This window comes from Halyomorpha halys, unplaced genomic scaffold (genome assembly GCF_000696795.3).
Source record: "Halyomorpha halys isolate HHAL.00 unplaced genomic scaffold, Hhal_1.1 Scaffold417.1, whole genome shotgun sequence".
Lineage (NCBI taxonomy): Eukaryota > Metazoa > Arthropoda > Insecta > Hemiptera > Pentatomidae > Halyomorpha > Halyomorpha halys.
Genome location: NW_027111032.1, coordinates 184612 through 206820, shown reverse-complemented (window position 1 = coordinate 206820; position 22209 = coordinate 184612). Strand labels below are relative to the sequence as shown.

At 27.9% G+C, this 22209-nt stretch overlaps 1 protein-coding gene across 13 annotated transcripts in view; it reads left to right on the top strand.

Annotated features, from left to right (window-relative positions):
- The window catches only part of cnn (centrosomin), a 169023-nt gene that overhangs the window by 138755 nt on the left and 8059 nt on the right, over positions 1-22209 (top strand). For 10 of the 13 annotated variants that reach the window (XM_067049137.1, XM_014423337.3, XM_014423335.3 and 7 more), the window contains 11 exons: positions 2185-2307; positions 3639-3901; positions 4045-4498; positions 6035-6290; positions 6456-6632; positions 11408-11547; positions 11643-11789; positions 13628-13829; positions 14654-14865; positions 19850-20158; positions 21006-21176. In XM_067049137.1, coding sequence (XP_066905238.1) covers positions 2185-2307; positions 3639-3901; positions 4045-4498; positions 6035-6290; positions 6456-6632; positions 11408-11547; positions 11643-11789; positions 13628-13829; positions 14654-14865; positions 19850-20158; positions 21006-21176 — 2454 coding nt within the window. The remainder of the gene's footprint in view (positions 1-2184; positions 2308-3638; positions 3902-4044; positions 4499-6034; positions 6291-6455; positions 6633-11407; positions 11548-11642; positions 11790-13627; positions 13830-14653; positions 14866-19849; positions 20159-21005; positions 21177-22209) is intronic. The other 3 variants (XM_014423339.3, XM_014423338.3, XM_014423340.3) reach the window with 2 other exon arrangements.

Below are 22209 nucleotides of genomic sequence, written 5' to 3'. Positions count from 1 at the left end.
TCTCTATTAATTATATAGAACCAGAATCTTTTACATTTAATAGCTAAAGTCAGATGAAACTAATTATGACAAAATTAGAAAAATAAATTTGAAATTTATTTGTTTTACTTATTTATATATATATATATATAAATAATTTCATTAAAATGATTGCATTTCGTTGAAGAAATTACTACAAATAAAACGAAACTTTGCACAAAGAATAATTTCATAAATAATTATAATTTTTTGATGATGAATTTTTCTTTTAATTTTAACCATTTATATATTAATATTGATGTTTAAAAATTATTAGGATGTTGAATGTTGACAATATGTGATTATATAACACATGTTAAAATAATTTTATTTTCTCTTTTTATGTATTAAGAAATGTGTAGGGGTTATTTTTTTATTAGAATATTTTTATATATAGTTAACAGTTCCTCCAAAATTATATTTTATAATCACACTTGTATCTAGTTTCATTTTATTTGTTTAATCGAGCATAAATGATTTGATATGTGTTAATGCTCAAAATTTGTAAGTAAAAATGGTTTATTTTACATAATTATTTTGTATTTTCTTTAGGATTTTCATGAGTAATTTTCTACTCAACAGGCATCAATTGTCTCTTAATATTTTTTTTTCTGTAATGAGATGTTCTGGTTCCTACAGTTAAATTAAATGAAATTGCAGTTACTTTTTGAAATTAAATGTTTTGGTTACTTGTCATTTTCAAGAATTTTCTCTTATTTAAACAGAATTATCAATTATTAGTGCATTATATCTAATGGTAATTAATTAAGTCTACTAGTTTAAATTACCTTTTTTTATCTCTATTCATGATAAGGATATTTGTTATATTAAACTGGTTACTGTTTTACGCACAAAGCCTTATAATACTGAACCATTTTTGATAAAAATTATGATGACTAATAATTCTAAATACCTGCAATAAAACTTAACAAGTTCCAAGTTAATTGACTTATTTTGAGACTAGTTAATAATAATGTACAAGGAAACATGTTTCCCATGTTTTTATATTCAATAGGAGATCATAGATGATATGAACAATGTGTATAGTAATACTCAGGGGTTGTGGTGGCCAGAGATAGGCAAAAATTATCTATGGAAAAACTACAGCAAAAATTGACATGGATAAGACCCTTATTCATGAATAAACCATTAATAAATAAATATTGTATCCATGGTTATTTTAGCTATTAGTTTCATCGATAGCTAATTTTTGCCCAACTCTGGTGGTGGCCGAGAGTGCCTAAGGAGTCACTATAGCAACCTAGAGTCAAAAGTGCCACTGGTTCAAATCTAAAAGATTTAAATCTGTTTTTTATTTTGTGCTGAACCCACCGAATGAATCTCAACCTCTGGCTAAGATAGACTAGCAGGTAACCTATAGGATGAATAGTCCATTTGCCAGAAATTGGGGGAAAAAAGTAATATGAACTCATTGGATAGTGGTAAGCTTTTTATTATACTTGAAATAATTGGTACATGTGATTGTGAAAAATACACTTAGGACCAGAACATCTCCAAATGGCTGATATGTTCTATTGAATGAGGAAGAAAAGAGATAATATATTTATTTTTGCATGTAGGGTTCTATTTGATAAAATTGTACAAATATTACTGTTTTTCTGGATTTTCTTTCCTGGAAAGTTGTTTGTATTAATTTGTTAATATGATAAGGTGAAAAAATTTGCATTTAGAACACAATACTATTCTGTACTTTTTGTATAACGTTACTGGTTTACCTCATATTCATGTATTTGTATTCTACTTATCAACAATATTTTCTATATATTATATATGTACAATTAAAATCTTATATTATATATTTACCTCATTCATCATATTAACGAAATATTGTATTTCAAGCATGAGAAATGACATTTCATAAATAAATATGAACTCAATTAAAATTATTTATTTAATTTTTATATGTTTTCTAGTATAATTCATTATTATATTGTTATATGAGCCGGCAATTGTATAAACAACCCATGGTCACTACTTGTTTAATCGAACTCCTACTGTATATGCAATACTAAAAATGGCTTTTTATGTTTCGTAATTAACTTTTTATCTGTATGCCTTAACTTTCTCTTAAGGTATTCATTCTTAAACTGTGTACTTATCTTTCTAACTTTTGATGTTTAAAATTGTTTTCTTTTGTTTTACTAGTATGAAGGCATTTCTTTAGCGCATAAATGTGACGAGAAGTCAAAATCAGACAGTGAAATACCCGAAATGGATGATCCTGAAAAAAGTTATCTTTATTCTGCTTTAGAGGATAAGCGTAAACAGGTATTTTTCTTTTTAATTAATAAATTTGTTATTAACATTATTACAACTGGCAATATTTTTTTTTTTTAAACTAAGAATTTTATGTTTCATCTTAGTTATATTTAATATGATAAGATTTAAGGGCTTAAATGACAATTTTAAAAAAATCTTTCTTTAAAATACATTTAATTTTGTTTATAAAAAAAAAAACTTCTCATTGTCAGAAATAATGAACAATGGATAAATGCAAAATTTTAAAGAATTTTATGAATAACTAAAGAAGAAAAAAGAAAATGATACATCCTATTTGAACAGGACAAGCTGAGAACACTCAATCTTTCCCGATTGCATTACGGCTGTGTTAAACTGTTGAATTCTTGGCAGGAACAGAATTTATATTTGTTATTCCCACCCTGAGGAACCCAGCAAATTTTTATAGCAACAGAAAAATACAAATTTTTTGTTCATAATTTTTACCTTCCCTGATTTTCTGATTTTCTTATTTGGAACAATCACTTCCAGCCAAGTGGGGTGGGATTTCTCCTTTATAGGACCATAGATTTAGTCATGATAACACATCTCTTAACTTCAAGCATAAGTTAAGTTATTAACTTACAATTAACAAAGTTTATAGAAGGTATATTAACTTCATTAATTGATAATCTTAATTATTATTAAACTGTCTTCCTTTAATTATATATGGTCAATAAATAATGTTTATTTGTTGGTACTCCGATGACCATCGTTCATAACTCCTCTGCATTTTATCCAATCCCTTCATTAATACAACCATTGGAAAGCTGAATGTCTCCTATTTTGACATACATTAATAAAATTTAGATTAATGCACTTATATGGCAAAATATTAGTTTCAAATAAAGAAAAACTTTTCAAACATTTTATTTTAAATCTCCAGTTCTAATTTGTTTAATTAGATCCGATTTATGCCTTTTGGTGCAGTCTATGGTAGCCTAAATAACTGCCAAGTTTGGTGTAGATTGGTTGAGTTATTACACATTATACAGCGAAGTTAGCTGGTAATTAATTGGTATAAAAGTTATAATAGCTTTCTGTTAATGTATATACATTCTGATGTATAGCAATAGCGAAGCATTGCCGGGTCTGCTTGTCTTTAATATTTTCATCCTTACTAAATTGGGATAAGTAAATATATCTGGTAATTGAACAGTTTTATTCCTTAACATCATATTTCAATTATAGGAATCACCTGAAAACCATTATCATACTCATTTTCACTCAGTCTAAAATTATTTTAAAACTTAGCATTTTCTTTTAAAATAATAAGCATTCCTATTAATTCTTTTTGTTATAATTTTTTTTTTCCTATAAAGGTTGAGCAATTGAATGAAAAACTCCGCAAAAGAACTATCGATCTTCAGGAACTCGTAAACAAAGAGCTTTGGTCAAAGAATAAAGAAATTGAAAAGCTTAATAGGGTTTGTGAAAAGCAAGTTCGTGATTGGTCTGAGCAAAGGACAAAATTAAAAAGTCAAGAAACAGATATCAAAGCCTTACGAGAAGAGATTGAAAGGCTGCGGCATGAATTAAATACTCGAATAAATCTTAGTTCAGCCACTCAAAACATTAATGGAAGGTACCTAATATTCACTAGTATAATTATAATTTTTTTATTTAATTTACAAAAATCATTTTTAGTTCTTAAACAAGGTGTAAACCTGTTTTTTATCACATTTGATATCACTGTTCATTTTGTGATTATCTATTTTTATTTTTCAGAGAATCAACTGAAAAATCTCAAGACAACCTTGTCAATGTACAATTAAAAACATTAAGGGACGAGTTGGAAAAACAAATTGGTTATAATGCAGAATTAAATTCTCGTTGTGAGGACTTGAGAATCAGTGCTGAAACCTCTGAAAAGTCACGCAAAGATTTAATGAATGCTTGCTGTTTGTTAACTACTCGCCTTGAAGAACTATCTTCGTTCCTTGAGTCTCTTTTGCCTTCTCTCGCTGGTAGGAAAAGACGCCTGGTCAAAGAAGCAATTGACAGGTCTAGGGAAATGTCCAAATCCTTGTCATTATCGTGTCTTGAAGAGTCGAGCATACTATGCAAGTCAATAGAACCTATACTCCCAGACGTTTCCCAAGTTGACTTCAACAGTGAAGAGGATTTGGATGATACACTTTTGCACTCTAATGTAACAACTCTAGAAGAAAAAAATAATGAAGTAAGTTTAAATTGTTTTTTCTTAAATATGTGGACCACATTCTGCAGAAATCAACAAAGTAGTGAATAAATTTAGAAAAATTTAATTATCAATCTAATATTTGCATTTCATGTAAGAAATCATCCACTACAAGGTGGTGTAACACTGCTTAAGCGTTAAATTAAATGCCAATAAAAAGTTCTAAAACAAAACTATGATGTACTGTATACTCCAACTGAAAACTATTATAAAACATTTGTTTTATACAAAGATATTTCCTTAAATCTTCATGTTCCAGTGTTTTTGTAGTCAGTTCAATGCGGGTGGAGGTTTGGATATTTTCTGCAGGTTGGAACAATAATGTAGTATTAATTTATATTGTACAAATTTGAAGTGGCTTTCTTTTTTTCTTTAGAATGTGGTCTGTATAATGTACTATGTATGTCTGATATAATAATATATGATACATGAAAGCTCTCATAAAAATACTTCTAAGAATGTAATATGCGATCATATAGAGGCGAGAGTCCTAGAGTACTTGGTTCAAATCCCATCTCTCCTGAGTTAATCAATGATTATTTCATGAGAACATTCCTCTCTGGGGCTGTATAGGTCTTCAGTACAAGACAAGCTAAAAAAAAAAAAATAATAATAATAAAATACTTCTGATAATTACACACTTCTGTACTCGTGTTTTATCTTGGAATTGTGGCACTGCTTCTAAAGATTTTCAGTTACTATTTACAAGATACGCTATACATGTCTTGTATAAAATATTATCTCATATAAATGACATATATCTAATTTGGTAACAGTACAAAAGTGTGCATTGTATTGAGCATATGAGATTATAACCCACATTAGTTAATAATGATAATGATATATTGTTTTGAGTTATAGCCTACGCTATTATTATTACTGCTTTAATTCACAGTTGTCGACTTGCACACACACAGAGGGGACCAATAAATCCTTTACAGATCCCTATCTGTTTATCTCAGGCATAAATATGAATCATTGTAATTTGTCAAAATATATAAATGGCTATAAGGGTCGACCATTTTCTCATTGCGTATAAGCTATTACATGCAAAAATACTGTATAACTGTGTAGTGTATCTCAGGTATTTAAGGTATAAAACTATTTAATATAAGTATATACATTAAATGATTTTATACTACTTTTTGATTAATTTTGACTTAAACTCTTGGTCATCATCTCATAGATCACTTACCATTTCTTGAAGAGATTATTACACCAAAAATAATAGCTGGGAAGGATTCTCAAGTCACTTGCCCTCTAAGACCCCGAATTAACTCTGGTCTTATTTTATCTTTGAAACTTTTATTTCAAATATGTCGAGTCTTTGGTACAAAAAAATTAGTTAAATATCAGTTTATCTTTGGTCTAATTTTATCATTAGTCAAATATTAATTAAGAAAAACTGATAAACAGTATGGCAATTGATTTTCTATTCAATTCAAACGTACCCTGTGATACTGAATTTGAAAAGATCTAATTACGACTTTTAATTACATCACTTTAATAATTTTTTAGGTTATGCAGTTGAGAAGTCAGATGGACAGCTTAGTGCAGAAGTTGAAAGATAGCTCTCCTGAAATTAAGAGGAAATCTGGTCGGTCACAAGCCAGTCCTTGGTCTCTCTCTGGATCTCTGCAAGAACAGCGACCATTCAGCCCACAGCCTTTCGATGAGTCCAGTTTGTTTGGAGACTGCATTCCTGGGATAGCTCTTGAAGACATCACCGAAGGCACTGGTATCGAATCCTTCGATACCGACACGGAAGCAAAAAGTTAGCTTAAATATATTTTTAAGACAGCTTATATTGTATTACCTTCTTTTTCTCTCATGTTGAATTTTTATGGTTGTACTTCTATTCTTTGTTTGGTCCTTGAACTTATTTAGATCTTGTATTTGCTAGCCTCGTGATTTTAATACTTTTTAATAAATTATACAGATTTAGCAGAAGTTAAGAAAGTTGGTCAGTTAGCTTCTTACGGTCATGGTTCAGAATCGGAAGGCTGGTCAGAACCTGATAGGACTGTTTCGCTTGCGAGGATAGGACTCAAGGAGAATATAGGGGATGCTGGGAGCGACTCTTCGGAATCTCTAGCCAAGTCTAATAATTCTTCTGGTTTGTTATCTTTTACATTGTTTTTCTTTATTATTTTTGTTGGTTATTCTTTTTATGAAATGAAAATAATTCATTTTGAAAATTTACCAATGTGGTGAAGTGTGCACTAAATTAAAGTTCTGATTAAAATTGTGCAGTATTTTATAATGAATGTACAAAAAAAATTTTGGTTTAAAAAATAATTTTTCCATTCACTTTTATAAGAATTGTGTGATAAATATTTTATATTTCACATATAGTCTTTTCAATTTCTTGAGACTGGTTTTTATTGTTTAAATAAAATAATTTGAATCCAAGTTAAGTCTCAAAACACTTTTTATTATTTCTTTAAAATTCCAACGTTCCAATTCGGCCATCCTCAAGGACAATATTAAGTATAAATTTACACTTCACATCCAACAATTTAAAAACCTTTTCCAGGCTATTCTGCTCAGGTCATTAATTTAATTTTCACTTTTTAAAATGTCATTTCATTTAGAAGCTTATGATGCAGTTTATTTTATTTTTGCCTTCTGGCTGATGTCACCAATGTTACTCATCTCAATTTTCTGAATTAATCTTTCCATTAATTATTTTTATGACGGGCTATACTTTGAAAAATCAAAATGATCTTTATTTTTTAGATAAAAATATCTCTTGACTAACATTAGTTATTGACTGATATGTTTCTCAATTTATATAAATCATTTCTGGTGGAAGCAATTGTGGTGCATTAATGGAATTTATAGACAAACTATATTCAATTCTAGTTTAGTTTTTATCATTTAATTATGAATACTCTTTATCCACTATTTTTTTAATGAATTGTCCAGCGATTACCCGTTAAATAAATTGTTAGAAGTTTAATGTCTAATTCTGATTCTAGATTGATAAAAATTAGTTGTTTTATTAAAATTAAATCTATTTTAATTACAGCACTAACCCGAAAGATATTTATTATTCAGATTTTATTTCTTTATTTAATTTTTGTTGATAAAAATTAACTTATTATTTTATGAAGCTGTTTTGTTACCATGTAAATATAAATATAAATACATCAATTTATCAAAATTTCATGGGTCATGTGTTCTGAATTATCCTGTACTTTGACCACTAATCTTATAATTATAGTGTTAAGCAATTTTTTAATCTCAGTTTTTTAATCACTTTTTAATCATTAACACTATGGATATCTAGTTTTAATTAGTGGAGCATAATTTAACTAAATATAACTAATGTGTATTTATTTTATTTAATATTTCATAATAACTTGTAATTTATCAGCTATTATGGCCTCAATCACTCGACATTCCTCAGGTTTCATCAAGAATATTTGATTGGTTAAAACTATATTTATAGCTATGGTATTCGTCCTAAATCAGCATATCTTTACTATACTCTGCTTTTTGTCCTCATGCCTCAGATTAATTTAAGAGTTGTCTGTAAACCAAAGTTAGAATACGGGTCAGAGTACTCAGCATAGTGCAATAGGACCAAACAATATGGATGATTCTTGTTTCATATTCAAGTTATTACATTTCATTGCAACTTTTAACAATTAGTTGTCCTATTCAATTTTTTTTTTTTATCTTACAATAATGAAGCATATTTCCATTGCTCCAGATAATTCAAGAGTTACCCATAACCTTATGGTAGAAGAGCACATTTTTTAAAACGCCAATACTTTTACCTACCTTAGGTCAGAAATAAATAATGAAAATAAAATGATAATGGCCAGAAGTGGTAGACCAAGAAGAATATAATGTGGAGGATGATCTCAGGCGGCTGAGAGTAACAAACAGGAAGGAGAAGGTTAGGTATAAAGTCATTTGGAGAAATATTAAAATATCTCGGGCTGTAGAGCTTGAGCGAAGAAGAATATATTAATTATGTCAAACTATTTTACCAATTCCTTTAAAATATCTTCTCTAATTAACTTTTTAAATGTCATGTTATTACTTGTTTTATTTAAAATTATCACCTGATTACGATTGAAATTATGATATTCTGTAATGCTGTTTCATTATTATTTTTAGAGCTATTTCTTTTCACTTTTATATTTATTTATAACTTAGTTACTTCTTCACTTTATGAAACTTACTATACATAGTTCACATTTGTTCTGTATTTGAACTATGAACAATTGCAATTTTGATTTCAATAAGGTTAAAATAGTATACACTAAGTTCCCCGTTCTAGTCACACAAGGTCTGACACAGCAGCATGTTGATGTTGTTCATGCAAGTGATTATTATGACTGGGAAAAGATGGAGAAAAAATTTTGTCCTTAAAGGCCTATATCTCTCCTTGCTCTTTTCTGGATAAGTACAAGTGATGGTTATCAAATTAGTATTCTTCCTCGCCTTATTATCCTCATTGCAGATGAGAAATGATGAAGCAAAACCTTTGGATATTTATATGGTTCATCAAATTACAACAGAATAAGAACCATTCAATACAATATATAAAAATCTTATTGATAGAGGCTAAACCAACTGACAGAAATACCAAAAGTGGGTTTAAAAAAAAATGCAAATGCAAATAAAATACTTTAAAGCCTAGGTTTAAGAAAACTACTAACAATGTGAAATGTGAAAACAGAACTGTTCAACGGAAAGATGAAAATCAGGCGAAAGAAAACTCATTTCCATTTATTTAAATATTACATTTTAGTGTTATATACTGTTGAAAGAATGTACTAATAGTCTTGTTATTAGTGAATATTTCAAAATCAAACTGTTTAAAACAAAATGTTGATTTAGGTGCTGTGTTGCCTTAAATGAATGTTCCTTGAAGTACTTTGAACTGTTAAAAAGACAAACTTTCATATCCAATATGTAATGAAACTGTTACAGTAAAAAAAAAAAATACAGTTCAACCACTTTATTTATTAGCAATATAATACCAATTATGAAATAAACAGTAGAGTAATACAATAAATTATATTGGCCCACCAGAATATTTTCTTTCTTTTTTTTTTTTTTGTTCTACTTTTTTTATTATTTAAGTCCCACTTCTAAAACATTAACTTAACACGGGTCTAGATTTTAAATTATACAGTTTTAACTAGATGATTATTCTCATATATATCATATATTAGATACAAAATGATTATTCTCTGATTCTATAAGTAAAATAGAAAGTAATTAATTGTTTTTATAATCAAAATATGAACTGACAATATCTTTTTAAGTTGATAATTTCATAAAATTATATTCATTATATTATTTCATTATATTCAGAGAAAAGGAAAAAAAGTATATATTTTTAATTGAGATTGTGACTTCTGAGATATTTCATCATTATCCGTTCTTTAAACGCTCTGCCCTTTTGAATCTTGGTATTTTATTTGTTTTAAAGATGCATTTTTGGAAAATGGTCTATTAATCTCATTATTAAGTAGGTCTTCCATCCCATCTATTTCCTTTGCATAGAACCTAATTCCTTTGGAAGATTTTGTCTTCAAGTTTTTTCCTCTTTCTTCATTGCTGGTTCCTTTTTATTCCAGCTGGAATAGGATGATAACCTTCCTTTGCTAGCCGTCCATTAGTTTATAAAGAAACTCAACTCTAATTAGGTTATAAAACGAAAAAAGTTATATGAGCTGTTGTATTCCAAAACCAGTCAAATACATTTTTCATATTTATTTACTTTCTTTTAGAATTTTATATACTAGATTATTCTGAGATTAATTTCTTAAAAAATCTGATAAAGACCTGGTGGTAATCGTATATAATAAATAATTTTTACTAGGTAAGCATGGGCATATCCAGCGTTATAAGTTGCTGCCCTCCCCCCTAAAAGTAAAAAAAAATACTAATTTAATAAAAAAAATGTAAAGCACACACTGGTTGAAATAACTAATATAGCACTGTGACAATTATATATATTTTAAATTTTGGATTCATTTGCCTTTCCTGTGCTAAAATATCACTAAGGCCCACCCCCTGGTTTTGGTACTTGAACTATTTGGTTACCATTAAATATTTTTTTTTTTTTACTGTTTTGTACCTTTATCGACTGCCACCCAGATCTTCCAATTTAAATAAAACATTGTATATATTTTTTATTATTGTTACCAACCTTTTTTGACCACCACCTATCTTCCTTCATTAAAAGAAATAAAAACTGCAAAAGGCTTGACTAGCTTCGGAATACAATATCTTATATATTCTAATAATTAAAAAAAAATATATACATATATATTTCCCATATTCTTAAAGAAAATATCTATAATGAGATACTGATAGTTAACCATAGATTGATATGAGGAGATGTTGGGAGGTGCGGTCAGCAATGATACTCAAATAAGTAAAAGTTATTTATTTGTGCCGACATTTTGACCTGAAATCTTATTGCTTTATTTAAATGAGCACTGTCTGATTTTTAATAACTTTTTTGATCATTTATTTTGTATAATTTTTACCTCTGCAATATTATATTTTATCTTTTATTAGTATCAACTACTATCTACTTAATTTATTGTTATGTATATTTTCAAGTTCGTTTCTTATTGTTTTATTTCTATTTTTCTCTGAATTAAGGTAAAGACCTTATCTTGTTTTGTTTTCCAGCCTTGATGAAGGCCTTAAATTCAGATCTAAACGGCACAAATATGTAAGTTTTATTTATTAGTATATCTTACTGACCGCAGCCCCGACCATCTTCCGATATCAAAATATTTTTAAACTAAGAAAATTGTCTGAATAGATCAAGATTAAATTGAAATATATTTATTTTATATTAATTATTATAATTTTATTAATATTAAATTTGTTTTCAAATGTTTTTAATAGGTAAAAAGAGGAGAGATAGTGAAATAAAAACACTTAATATGAAAATCAAAAGATTGGAAATGACAATAGAAAGTCTTATATCTGAAAAAAATGGAAATCTACCCGCTAATATCAATAATAATGTCAGTGTAGAATGCCAGGTATATGAAATTTTATTATATTTCTAACTTTATGCCTACAATATGTATGTCTGACCAAATATATTCTTGTAATTTCAAATATTTAATTATTTTAGGCTGTTGGAGATGGTACTCTGACCCATAACTTAATGGCCGAAATAAAAGAACAAAGAGAAAAATTAATGCTTTCCCTTAGCCACAACGATTTCATTAGACAGAGGTTGGAAGAAGTTTTATCAAGCGCTCCTTCATCTCCAACAAAGGTAATTAATTTTGTTTATTTTGTTTTTGATTTTTACATATTGATTGTGTCTATTTCTTGTTCTTTTTTTCTTTTTATTATTAAGAATATTATAATATGGGTTGACCATGGGTCAATAAATTCAGTAAAATAATAAGTTCATAAATATTTTAAATCTATAGACAAAAATGTATAACAGATATATATTTCATTGATATTAACAGATTTTCTTAAAATGGGAAGAGGAGACTTAAGATAGTTAAATCGCGTAGTATATCCCCAGTTAAACCCACCCTTCGTGGTAGTCTTACTTATCTTAAGTTTGAAATAGACACTTGTTGATGTATGACTTGGCACAATCTCACAAGAGGTGATCACAACACCAAAAATATTAGATGGAAATATTCCCTATACTTCCCCACTAAAACTTCTTTTTAGAAACAGCCCTATACCACTTTTGAAATATTTACTTAAAATGGAAAGAGGAGACTTAAGGTAGATAAATCGAGAAATATTTAAAAAGCACCTATAATTGGAAAACAGTGTGAAGTTCCTTTCCTTTTTTTACGTTGGCCCAAGACTCCCATTGGAGTATATATTAGTAAACCAGATATATTTAACTTAAGAAATAATAAAGGGATTGGGCAAACTGTCTTACTGAGATTTCATGGAATATAGCTAATTAATATTGGACTCCATAGAATAAGCTGATGCCACCCACATAGGAAAAATATATATATGTATAAATTCACAGATTATGAATAGATCAGTATAGGTATTAATAAAAAACAAATACAATTTTTATTTTATTATTTTACTGACATTATTACATAAAATGTAGGCCTATACTGGGTCATATATACACACATATATATATATATATATATACACACATATATATATGTTAACATATTTGTTAATTACAATGTTTTATCTTAAACCTGGATACACTTACCATAAATTAATTACAAGATTATTTCTTTAAAAATTCAATCAAAAATTTATGAGCACGTCTAAAAAATATGGTGAAGCCAAAAACTTCATTTCACAATATATGTCAGATACCATTGTTTATGACCGTGTGCCTCAAGTATAGATGAATCTGAGTAGCAATGCAAGCGCTAATAGAAATGAGAATAAAAAAATTTTGTAATTAGATAAAAATTGATAAAGGAATACATTTAAATATAATCCATAAAAATAAAGTTAGAAAATTACTCTTTTGGGTTATATGACTGGAAGGATTTATTGATTTCTACAGAAGTTTGTGAATTTAAAAGTCTTCCAAAAAAAGCCATGGAAAGAATAAGTATAACATTAGTTACATGAATTATATTGGAATACATAGTAAGGTTATAATCGTATGTTAGTATTAAAAATATTGTTTATTTTAACATTAAAATTTAATTTAATCGATAATAAGAACACTATTGAAGATAGAGTATTAATGATAATATTCTAAATTAATAATAATTTAATTTGGAAGACTTATATTTACATACTATAAAAATGTAAATAGAAATAATAGGTATTACTGCTAATTAAAAAAAAATGTTAAACTGATGGTAAAATTGTAATAAGATTGGAGAGAAGAATAAAACAAATAAAAACATGAAGTTGTATTGTTACCTCCTCTCCTAACCATTTGGTTTATTGGTCCCAGCGCTTTCTAGATAGTTGCTAAAGGAGTTCTTTAACTCATGACTTTCTTGATTATTAGTTCCTATTATTTTGTTTTAAATATTCTATGCATTCTTTTTTCATTATCAGTTTCAGAAATCTTTTTAATTCTAATTCTCCTTATATATTTGTTTCTATTATTATAACTATTTTGAGGACAATTGATTTAATTTGCTTCAGGGGGATGGTGACAAGTCCAGTTCATACGACCATAATTTACTTCAACAAGTTATAAAGATGACAGATAAATTGGAAGAGAGCTGTAGCCTCTGCCTGGAGCTGGAGACTAAATACATGGAGTCAGAAAAAGAAAAGCTATCTCTTATTGAAATGTTGAATGCATCTGAAGAAAAAGTGCATTTATTGTCTGCAGAGCTAACAAGTAAGTATACATTTTTGCAAATTTCTAAATTATTTTTGTTTAACCTAATTCAAAGGTTTAGGTCTAAGAGCCTTCTTGTTTGGACTTTAGAACCACTGGACTTGTTAAATTGTTTAATTTTGCCATGCAAGATCATAAGCTTAAATTTTCTGATAGAAAAATGAAAATTCCTCAAGTTATGAAATTCTTATTGGAAACACACATATTAGACATTACGTTATAGAGTACAGGGTAATCTCGTTAATACATACTTCAGTACTCTGAACTCTCCAGTAATCCAAAGTGGCGAAAAAAAGTCACTTTAACTACATTCATTATTTACGTGTTTTAAATAAATCCATTGAGAGTATTTTTTTTTTCACTTATAAATGAACAATATTATAATTTATCAAATTAAATCATCACTTAGTATTACTGAGGATGTAAAATAAAACACTTTTTTTTTTTTAATTTTAAAAATTTCAAACTATCAAATTTCCAACAAAATATGTAAAAAAAAATTAAATAAATAAAAATAGTTATGTACATTCATATTTTTGAATTTTTTACACGCCTTTTCTAATACTTTCTGTAATCCAAACTTTTTAGTTATTCAAACACCCCCTGTAACAATTAGTTTGGATTATCCAGGTAGCACTGTATTAGTTTGCTATTTCCATTAATAATATACTGTCAAAGTTACTTATTCGCCATTAAGTTCTGTTAGTCACGTTTTCAGTATTCAGCCCTGAATCTAAAACCCTTTTTTTGAGTTTTAGTAATTATCATAATTATTTTTATGATTTAAAAATTAATTTATTATTGATACTTTTATTTAATTTCAGCTCTGAAGTGTTCGCTAAAAGAGAAAGAAAATGAACTTTTAGAAAAACAGTGTGCCCTTCTCGAGATGAAAAACTCTGTTATAATTCTTGAAAGTAGAGTGAAGCTCTCTCAGGAAGAAGCACAGAAACAGAATCGTCTATTGGAGACGCTCAGCCATGAAAATGAGCAAAAGACAATAGAACTTTCTCAGAAATGGGAAAAGGAAAGAGCAGTACGCATCAATTCCTTAATTATTTTTTGTATATTTCATATTCATACAATAAAAATTGATGGACTTTCTATCAAAGTTTAATGCATTCACTTTTGGAAAATCTGATGGAGATGAGTCAAAGTCCAATTAAAAATGTTGATTCATAACTATTATTTGACAGACGAAAATTTAAGTTTTGAAATAAGTTATTGGATGTATTAAATTTCGATGGAATGCTCCTCAATCAGATAAGTAATATAAGAAGTAATGTAATGATTAATACAAATTTTAGCTATTTTAAAATATAGATTTGGATGTGTTTGGATGAAATTCGGCAATAATATAGCTCAGAAGGAATCGCATTAAAGAATATAAATGTACATATTAAGCTTTACTCTATGACATAATATAATTAACGAACACAATTTTTTGTTTACCTTTAATTGGTACTTAATGTGACGATGTGCGGTAAGATATTTTCAATCATTGCATGCGTCTTTCACAGGCTGAAAGCTTCTTTTAGAGGCACGATACACATATATAACATTTTTTTCACATCTTGTAACGGTTTTTCTGAAAATTTATTTCGGATAAATCCAATGTTAAAGAACAGTACACTTCAAAGCTTAATTATGTTTGTCGGCTGTGTGCTTTATTTATTTTTTTTAAAGTAATGAAAAATTTATCAGTTCAATATTAAATGGTAACTATGCATGCCTTAAAATTATTTTCGTTACAGACAACCTACCCAACAGTAGCAAGATTCACCCCACATTTTTACTAAAAATTAAAGTGGCTGCAGTTAGTTATTGGCCTATGTGGTGGGTTGATTTTATTTGGTAATAGATTGAAATTTTATTTAAATTATTTGAAATGTCACTTAAATGTTGACATTTCAGGGTCCTGAATTAAAAAAGTTAATTTAAATCTTCATTGCCTCCTTTTTATTTCATATAATCGTATTATTATTAATTTTTTTAAAGTTCTTAAATAAATGATTTCCTTGAGTTTTTTGTTCTGGAACATTTTAAGCATAATACATCATAAAATTTCGATCAATTATATATGTTTAACAACATTCTGCAATACGAATGAATCGAAATAAAGTGGTTACTTTTTTTATGGAAGATTTTACTGAATATCTGAACCATAATTATGGTTTCATTGCTAAAAAAAAGCTTAGAGACAGCTGGTTTGAAATATAGTTGTTTAATAAACTTATAACCATGAAACGTTAGTTATGTTACCCCCTAGATGGCATTGTTTTTGTTTCATTATTTATTTTTATTGACATGGCTTTTCATTTTGTCTGAAGGAATTTATTGCTTACTTTGAAGCTTAATTTTTCTGGGATTTGCATTAGAATTTAATTGTCTTGCTTATTATTGTTTAAAAAATTTTCCAGCACACATAAAATTAATAATTTTGAATTAAAATTTCACTATTTGATTCAGTTTTAATTTTTATCTATTGATGGATAATTTGATAATGATGATGAAACTTGCAGAAAAAAATGATTATTTTTTCCGTTTTGCGCTGTATCAAAGGTCGTTGGATGTCATTTGTCAAAATGTTTTTAAAGTTTTGTACGAAGGTTATAAATTTGTTCATGAATTGAGTTAAGTTCCTTTTGGGGGTCTTAATTTTTTCTTCATCCACTCCCATCATTTTTAAACCTTTTTTCTCTGGACCATCTGGGAAGAAGATGGTCGGGAGTGCGGTTAGAAAAAAATACACAAATAAACAAAAACTTATTTATTTTTGCCAATGTTTCAACCTGAATTTCAGGCATTTATTAAGGCTGAAAAAACAAAAGAGATATAACCACCATAGCTCAGAGAAACATAAAAATAAAAGGAAAATAATAAATAAACAAACTTGGAAATATAAATAACAATAAATTAAGTAGATAGTAGTTGATTGATATCATTAATATAATATTACATAGTTAAGAATTATACAAAATGAATTATAAGTAATTTAAAAACAAAAAGTGTTCAAAAAACATAATGAAAGGTGTGGAAGAAAATGTAAATGGTGAGTAATGGAATTAACATAATAAGACATGTAAGTAATGTCTACAAATAATGAAAAACAATTTTAATCAACATGAAAAAATAAACAATATATATGATACAATGTGCAAGAAACAAAATTTTACAATGGATAAAAGATGCACAGTAATATAGATGAGCAAAATGATAAGCTAAAATAAATATAGAGTGAAAAAAGATCTGGAAAAAGATGAAAAGAAGGAACAAGGGAGAAGAGATATGGAGAATAGGTAACAAAGAAAGAAATAGAAGAGAAGGTTAGACTTACAGATTTTCTGTCTAGAGTAATTGGATCATGGCTTCACCAATTGAGAACGGGAAAAAATATGTTGTATCAAACGGAAACAGTAACTGCCAAGTATGGCTAACCATGAAAGACCGTTAAGATAAAATAGGAAAGAAGAAATGAAATGAAATTAAAGTTAAAGAGTAAAATTACATAAAAAGGGTGAAATAAAAAAATATGTATGAGAACAGGTCAGAAAATTGTAGAAATATATAGTGAGAGGTGATGAAGATAAGAAAATGGATTTCCAATTTTTATGTTGTTTTTTTCCACACACTAAATTAGGAAAAATATGACATCACAGATCTTGGCTGCTTTTTTTTTTTTTTAATTCATTTTAAACAACTTTTGTGTCCAAGGGTGGTGAAACAGACTTTTAAAATCTATTTTCACTTGAACAGTTAAAATATTTGAATCTAGATTAATTTGCCATTTAAAGCTGACTTATCAATTTAAAATATATGACAGTGTGAAATGCATTCCCACTCAAAGAGATCAGTTTTTGCACTCTTAATGACCTGCCCCTGTTCTACATTTGCATAAGGACTAAGACTAGTTTGTTCAGTCGGATAAAACAAAAGCAAAACAACTAATCATCATGATTAATATTACTGAATTAGGACCTAAATGTGCTGGTTTTTTTTTAGATGCATTTAGTATTCTAAAATTTAAACTTACTGACTACTTTTAACCCTAGCCAACTGTAATCGTAATTTTCTATTACAATTTTCTCAGTAATTTTTTATGCTTACACATACCTATCCCATTACTTTCGCCGCATCTGCTTTCAAACTGTATGATATTGTAGGAAATACAAATTTGTCTTTAAATTAAATGTAACTTATTAATTACACAAGTAAATACAGTTAAATCGCAATAATGCCATTCATCCTTATTTTAATAATAAATTAATTAATTGGAAAAATGCTATTTGCATGATGGTACTATGTATATTAAATAACAATTAAATATTATCCAAAATAAAATCCTAATTTGTTTACTTGTAGATTTTTTTTTTCTTAATAATTTTATAATGTTTCTTATAAGTGTAGTTTAATATATTTTTAATGTGTGTTCAATATACATTTATGGTTTTAGCTCTTTTAAAATAAAAAAAATTGAAGAATATATGGAATTACAATTTCTATAAAATAGATAAATGTTACAAATAACAATTTAGGAAGGCATTGCATTAAAAAATGAACCAAGTCTGTTTTCAAATTTTTAATTTGTTTTTTAATTAATATTTTTGTCACTAGTTTATCACTAGATAAAAGCATATTTCTTCCAAAATATATCAAATTACATTTTATATTTAACTTATAAAAAAAAAACTTTTATTTTGTGATAATCTGGTACCAAAACTGTTAGTTAAGTAATTATAAGATCATTGATTGACCGTATGTAACATATAAAAGAATAGTACAAGAGCCCAGTAGAAGAAAAAAGTCTAATAAATAAATAGTAAATTTTTGTCAAAATTTATGAGTCTGCCGAGTATAGGCATGGGGAATACAAAATGACAGCTGTTTCAAAACATGTCTGTTCCATGTCAATCAATGTAAATCAATATATGAAACTACTAACAACACCAGAAAACCTAAGAGAATATCATTTAAAGTAGAATAAATTTACATAAAATAGTGAACATTTAAAATAGTTCCTGAGATACAGTTTTTTTAAAAGCAACATTACATAAAAAATGTGATGAAAAATCAGTAGTAACTTCATTTATTGTGGTAAATCTATATGTTAAGAACCATGAGATGTACATACATCATCAATTAGCACTCAAATTAAAGCTATTTTAGTGTACTTTGAGGTAGTTTATGATGTTTATCTTCATAGGTGTAGTAATTAGTTTTCATGATATTTGCTCAGATAAATTGATTTATAGTAGTTCAGACAAAATATCATAAATACTACACCTCTTCGAAGATAAACATTATAAACTACTTTATAATACATTAAACTATCCTTAATTTGATTGCTAGAAGACATCTGTATGCCCAATGATTCCCAAGTTAAAGTTTTTCATAAACTGGGCTCTTGTACTAGAAGGTAAAGTGTAAAGAAGATGGCCCAGGTGCGATCAGTAAAAAAAAATTATTAATTTAATAAAATTCAAATTTTGGTTTCATTCACCTCTTCTGTGCTTAATGTCGCAACCTGACTGACCATGGCTCCCTCCCCCCATAGTTTTGATACTGGGTATGCCCTTGGACTGGACTGCCTTGGTATTTCTATGTTAGCTTTGCAAGTTAATAAATTTATTTTAAAATAATATAGTAGCTAATAAATGGAATCTAACGTCTAATCATTTTTCCAGAGCTCTAATTAAAGGATTTTTCTGTCATGGGAGAGATAATCTAGGTTATAGCCAGAAAAACCATAATTAAAAATAGTGTTAAAACTACTGTTTTTTTCGACCTGAACCTTGACTGTTTCCTTCTTGATGTAACATATGATCAACTATCTAGATATGAAAAATGATTTGTTTAAATTGCGATAATATTAAAATCAAAAAAAGCTAAACCGTATTCTCTTTCGTTTCATGAAATTATGTTTCATTATGTTAGGTCATATTGATATAATTTAAAAACTGATGTAATCATTAATTTTATTTGTACATTATATTTTATTCCTTTCATCTACTATTTAACAGGAATTGATTAGCCGCTATGATGAAGAGATCTCAAGATTGAAAATCAAAGCAAAGGAACTTGAAGTAGATTTGTTCACCACAAAGTCTGAGCTTGGAAAGGTGAAAGAAGAAAAAGAAATCATGGAAGGAGAGTATAAGATTTTATTTGATAGATTAGAACGCGAAAAGAGAGACGTTTTGGACAAGGAATCTCAGAGGAGGATTGAAGCAGAGGAGCGTTTGAACGAGGCTGTCAGGGTTCAAGCTGAGTTGCGAATGAGGCTAGACTCTGAAGCTAATAAAATTGTCGAAATAGAGACAGGCCAAAAGGTATCTGATATATATATTTATTTTTTTAATTTTGTATGTACTAGGGAAATTTTAATTAGTCAATTAAGTGATATAAGGTTTGTCCCTTTTGAAAATATTTTCTTCTACAAAACACTGTTTAAAAAATAATTATAAAAAAGTTGTAACTGTGACTGACCCTTAAACATGAAATACTAATGGTAGTCAAAATGACGAGTCTTCCCAAAAGTTTTCCTCCAGCTTATGCTTCCGGTAGTGGTTTGTTCGCTAACTGCTGGCATAGTGAAGAGACCTTTAGCTAACCAGTGCTAGGTACATTTTAACCAAACATACTTTATTAATTCGACTGAATGTTAGAAATAACTGACATTCAGTATTTCCTCAATTAGAAAAAGTATATTTTGTGGGAGTGAATTTGACAGCTCCTCATATTTTTCTCTTACATCGGTGGACAGTGAAAAATCTAAACATTTTTCAACTTGATATTTTAAATTCTTGTTTATGTTTTGGGTCGGGTATAAGTACTAAATTTATTGTAGTCCTATGTGTATTTTTTTCTTTATCGGATTTTATAATTTCTTCTTTGTTTTTTAATAATTTATTCATTTAATGCTCAAGAAGACTTAAGTAAATAAAAATTGTGATGTAAAATAAGTATCCTTACTTTTAAAATATACTTAAATAGGTTATGATAACATTTATAATGTTTAATGAAGGATTTTAAACAGTTCTCTTTTAGTGTACTATAAACAATAAAATATAGATTTTTCCGGTATTGTAGTTGATTCGACGAACGTGTAGTTAAACCAGCTACCATTTAGTATTCTAGGATTAAGAGTGTGATGTATTAGAATGTACTTGTCGATAGCTCTCTGAGCGGGCTTGGAGACGGAGGGTAGCAGCTTTGGAGAGCACGGGGGCCGAGACTGAAGCTCGCCTGAGGAGGAAATTAGACCAGCTGACTTTGTCCAATTCGGAGGCTGTTCTAGAGAGGACGCGGCTGGCCAATGAGAGACTAGTCCTTCAACGTGACCATGCTGTACACTCTAATTTTGAATATAAATTGAGAGCATGTTGCACGAAATAGCTTTCTGTCCTATCATATTTTTCTTCTTTTTCACATAAATAAAATATTTTTATGATCATTTAAATCTTATTTTATTATTAAAAACAATAGCATGGGATTTTTTTTGGCTTGCTTCAGTTCTTTTTTAAAATAAAGTAAAATGAGTTGCAATTTTGATATGAAAGATTGTTGAGCATAATTGATAACTTGTAATAAAAAAAAAAAAAAAGTACAATTAAGTGATTTATGGGTACTCTTTAAGTTAAATTTTATAATTTTTAATATATATATTTTTTAATGATGAGAAGATTGTTGACTGTGGATAATACATATGAGGAGAAAATGGTTGGGGTTGTGGTTAGTGAAGAACACAAATAAGTAAAAACTTATTTATTAGTGCCAACGTTATTTCCCAACCAGAATTTCAAGCCTACCAAAGAGTACTAGAATGAATAAATTCAAAATACTGAAGAATTTTATATATGAGGAGAAGATGGTTCGGTCAGAGAATAACACAAATAAATTAAAAAACTTATTTATTAGTGCTGATATTAAAATCTCTATAATATATATATATATATTTTAATAGTTACGGTAACACCAACATGTTGTCACATACAAACTAAAAGTTAGTTATATCTCTTGAATAGTAGAGCTGTTTTAAAGCCCTATTTTGCCATTTTGAATTTAGGTTTTTTCTGGCCACAGCAGGTTTTTTTTTTCTAAAAACGACTGATTACGTAGGAATCAGGAATTTTATGTATTGTTGGAGACATTCCGGAAAATTAATTGGCCAAGTTAAATATAAACACCTATCTTTGATTATTATTATTTACATTCTAAGCACTTATCTTCCTAACATAATTTCATATCAACATTTAAAACTGCAACAAAACTTTTAAATGAATTTTAATAGAAATGTTTCATTTTTTATGATAAAATTTAAAAATGAGTTATTAATTTTTTTGACAAATCAGTTATTATTTGTTAATAATTATTATATGTT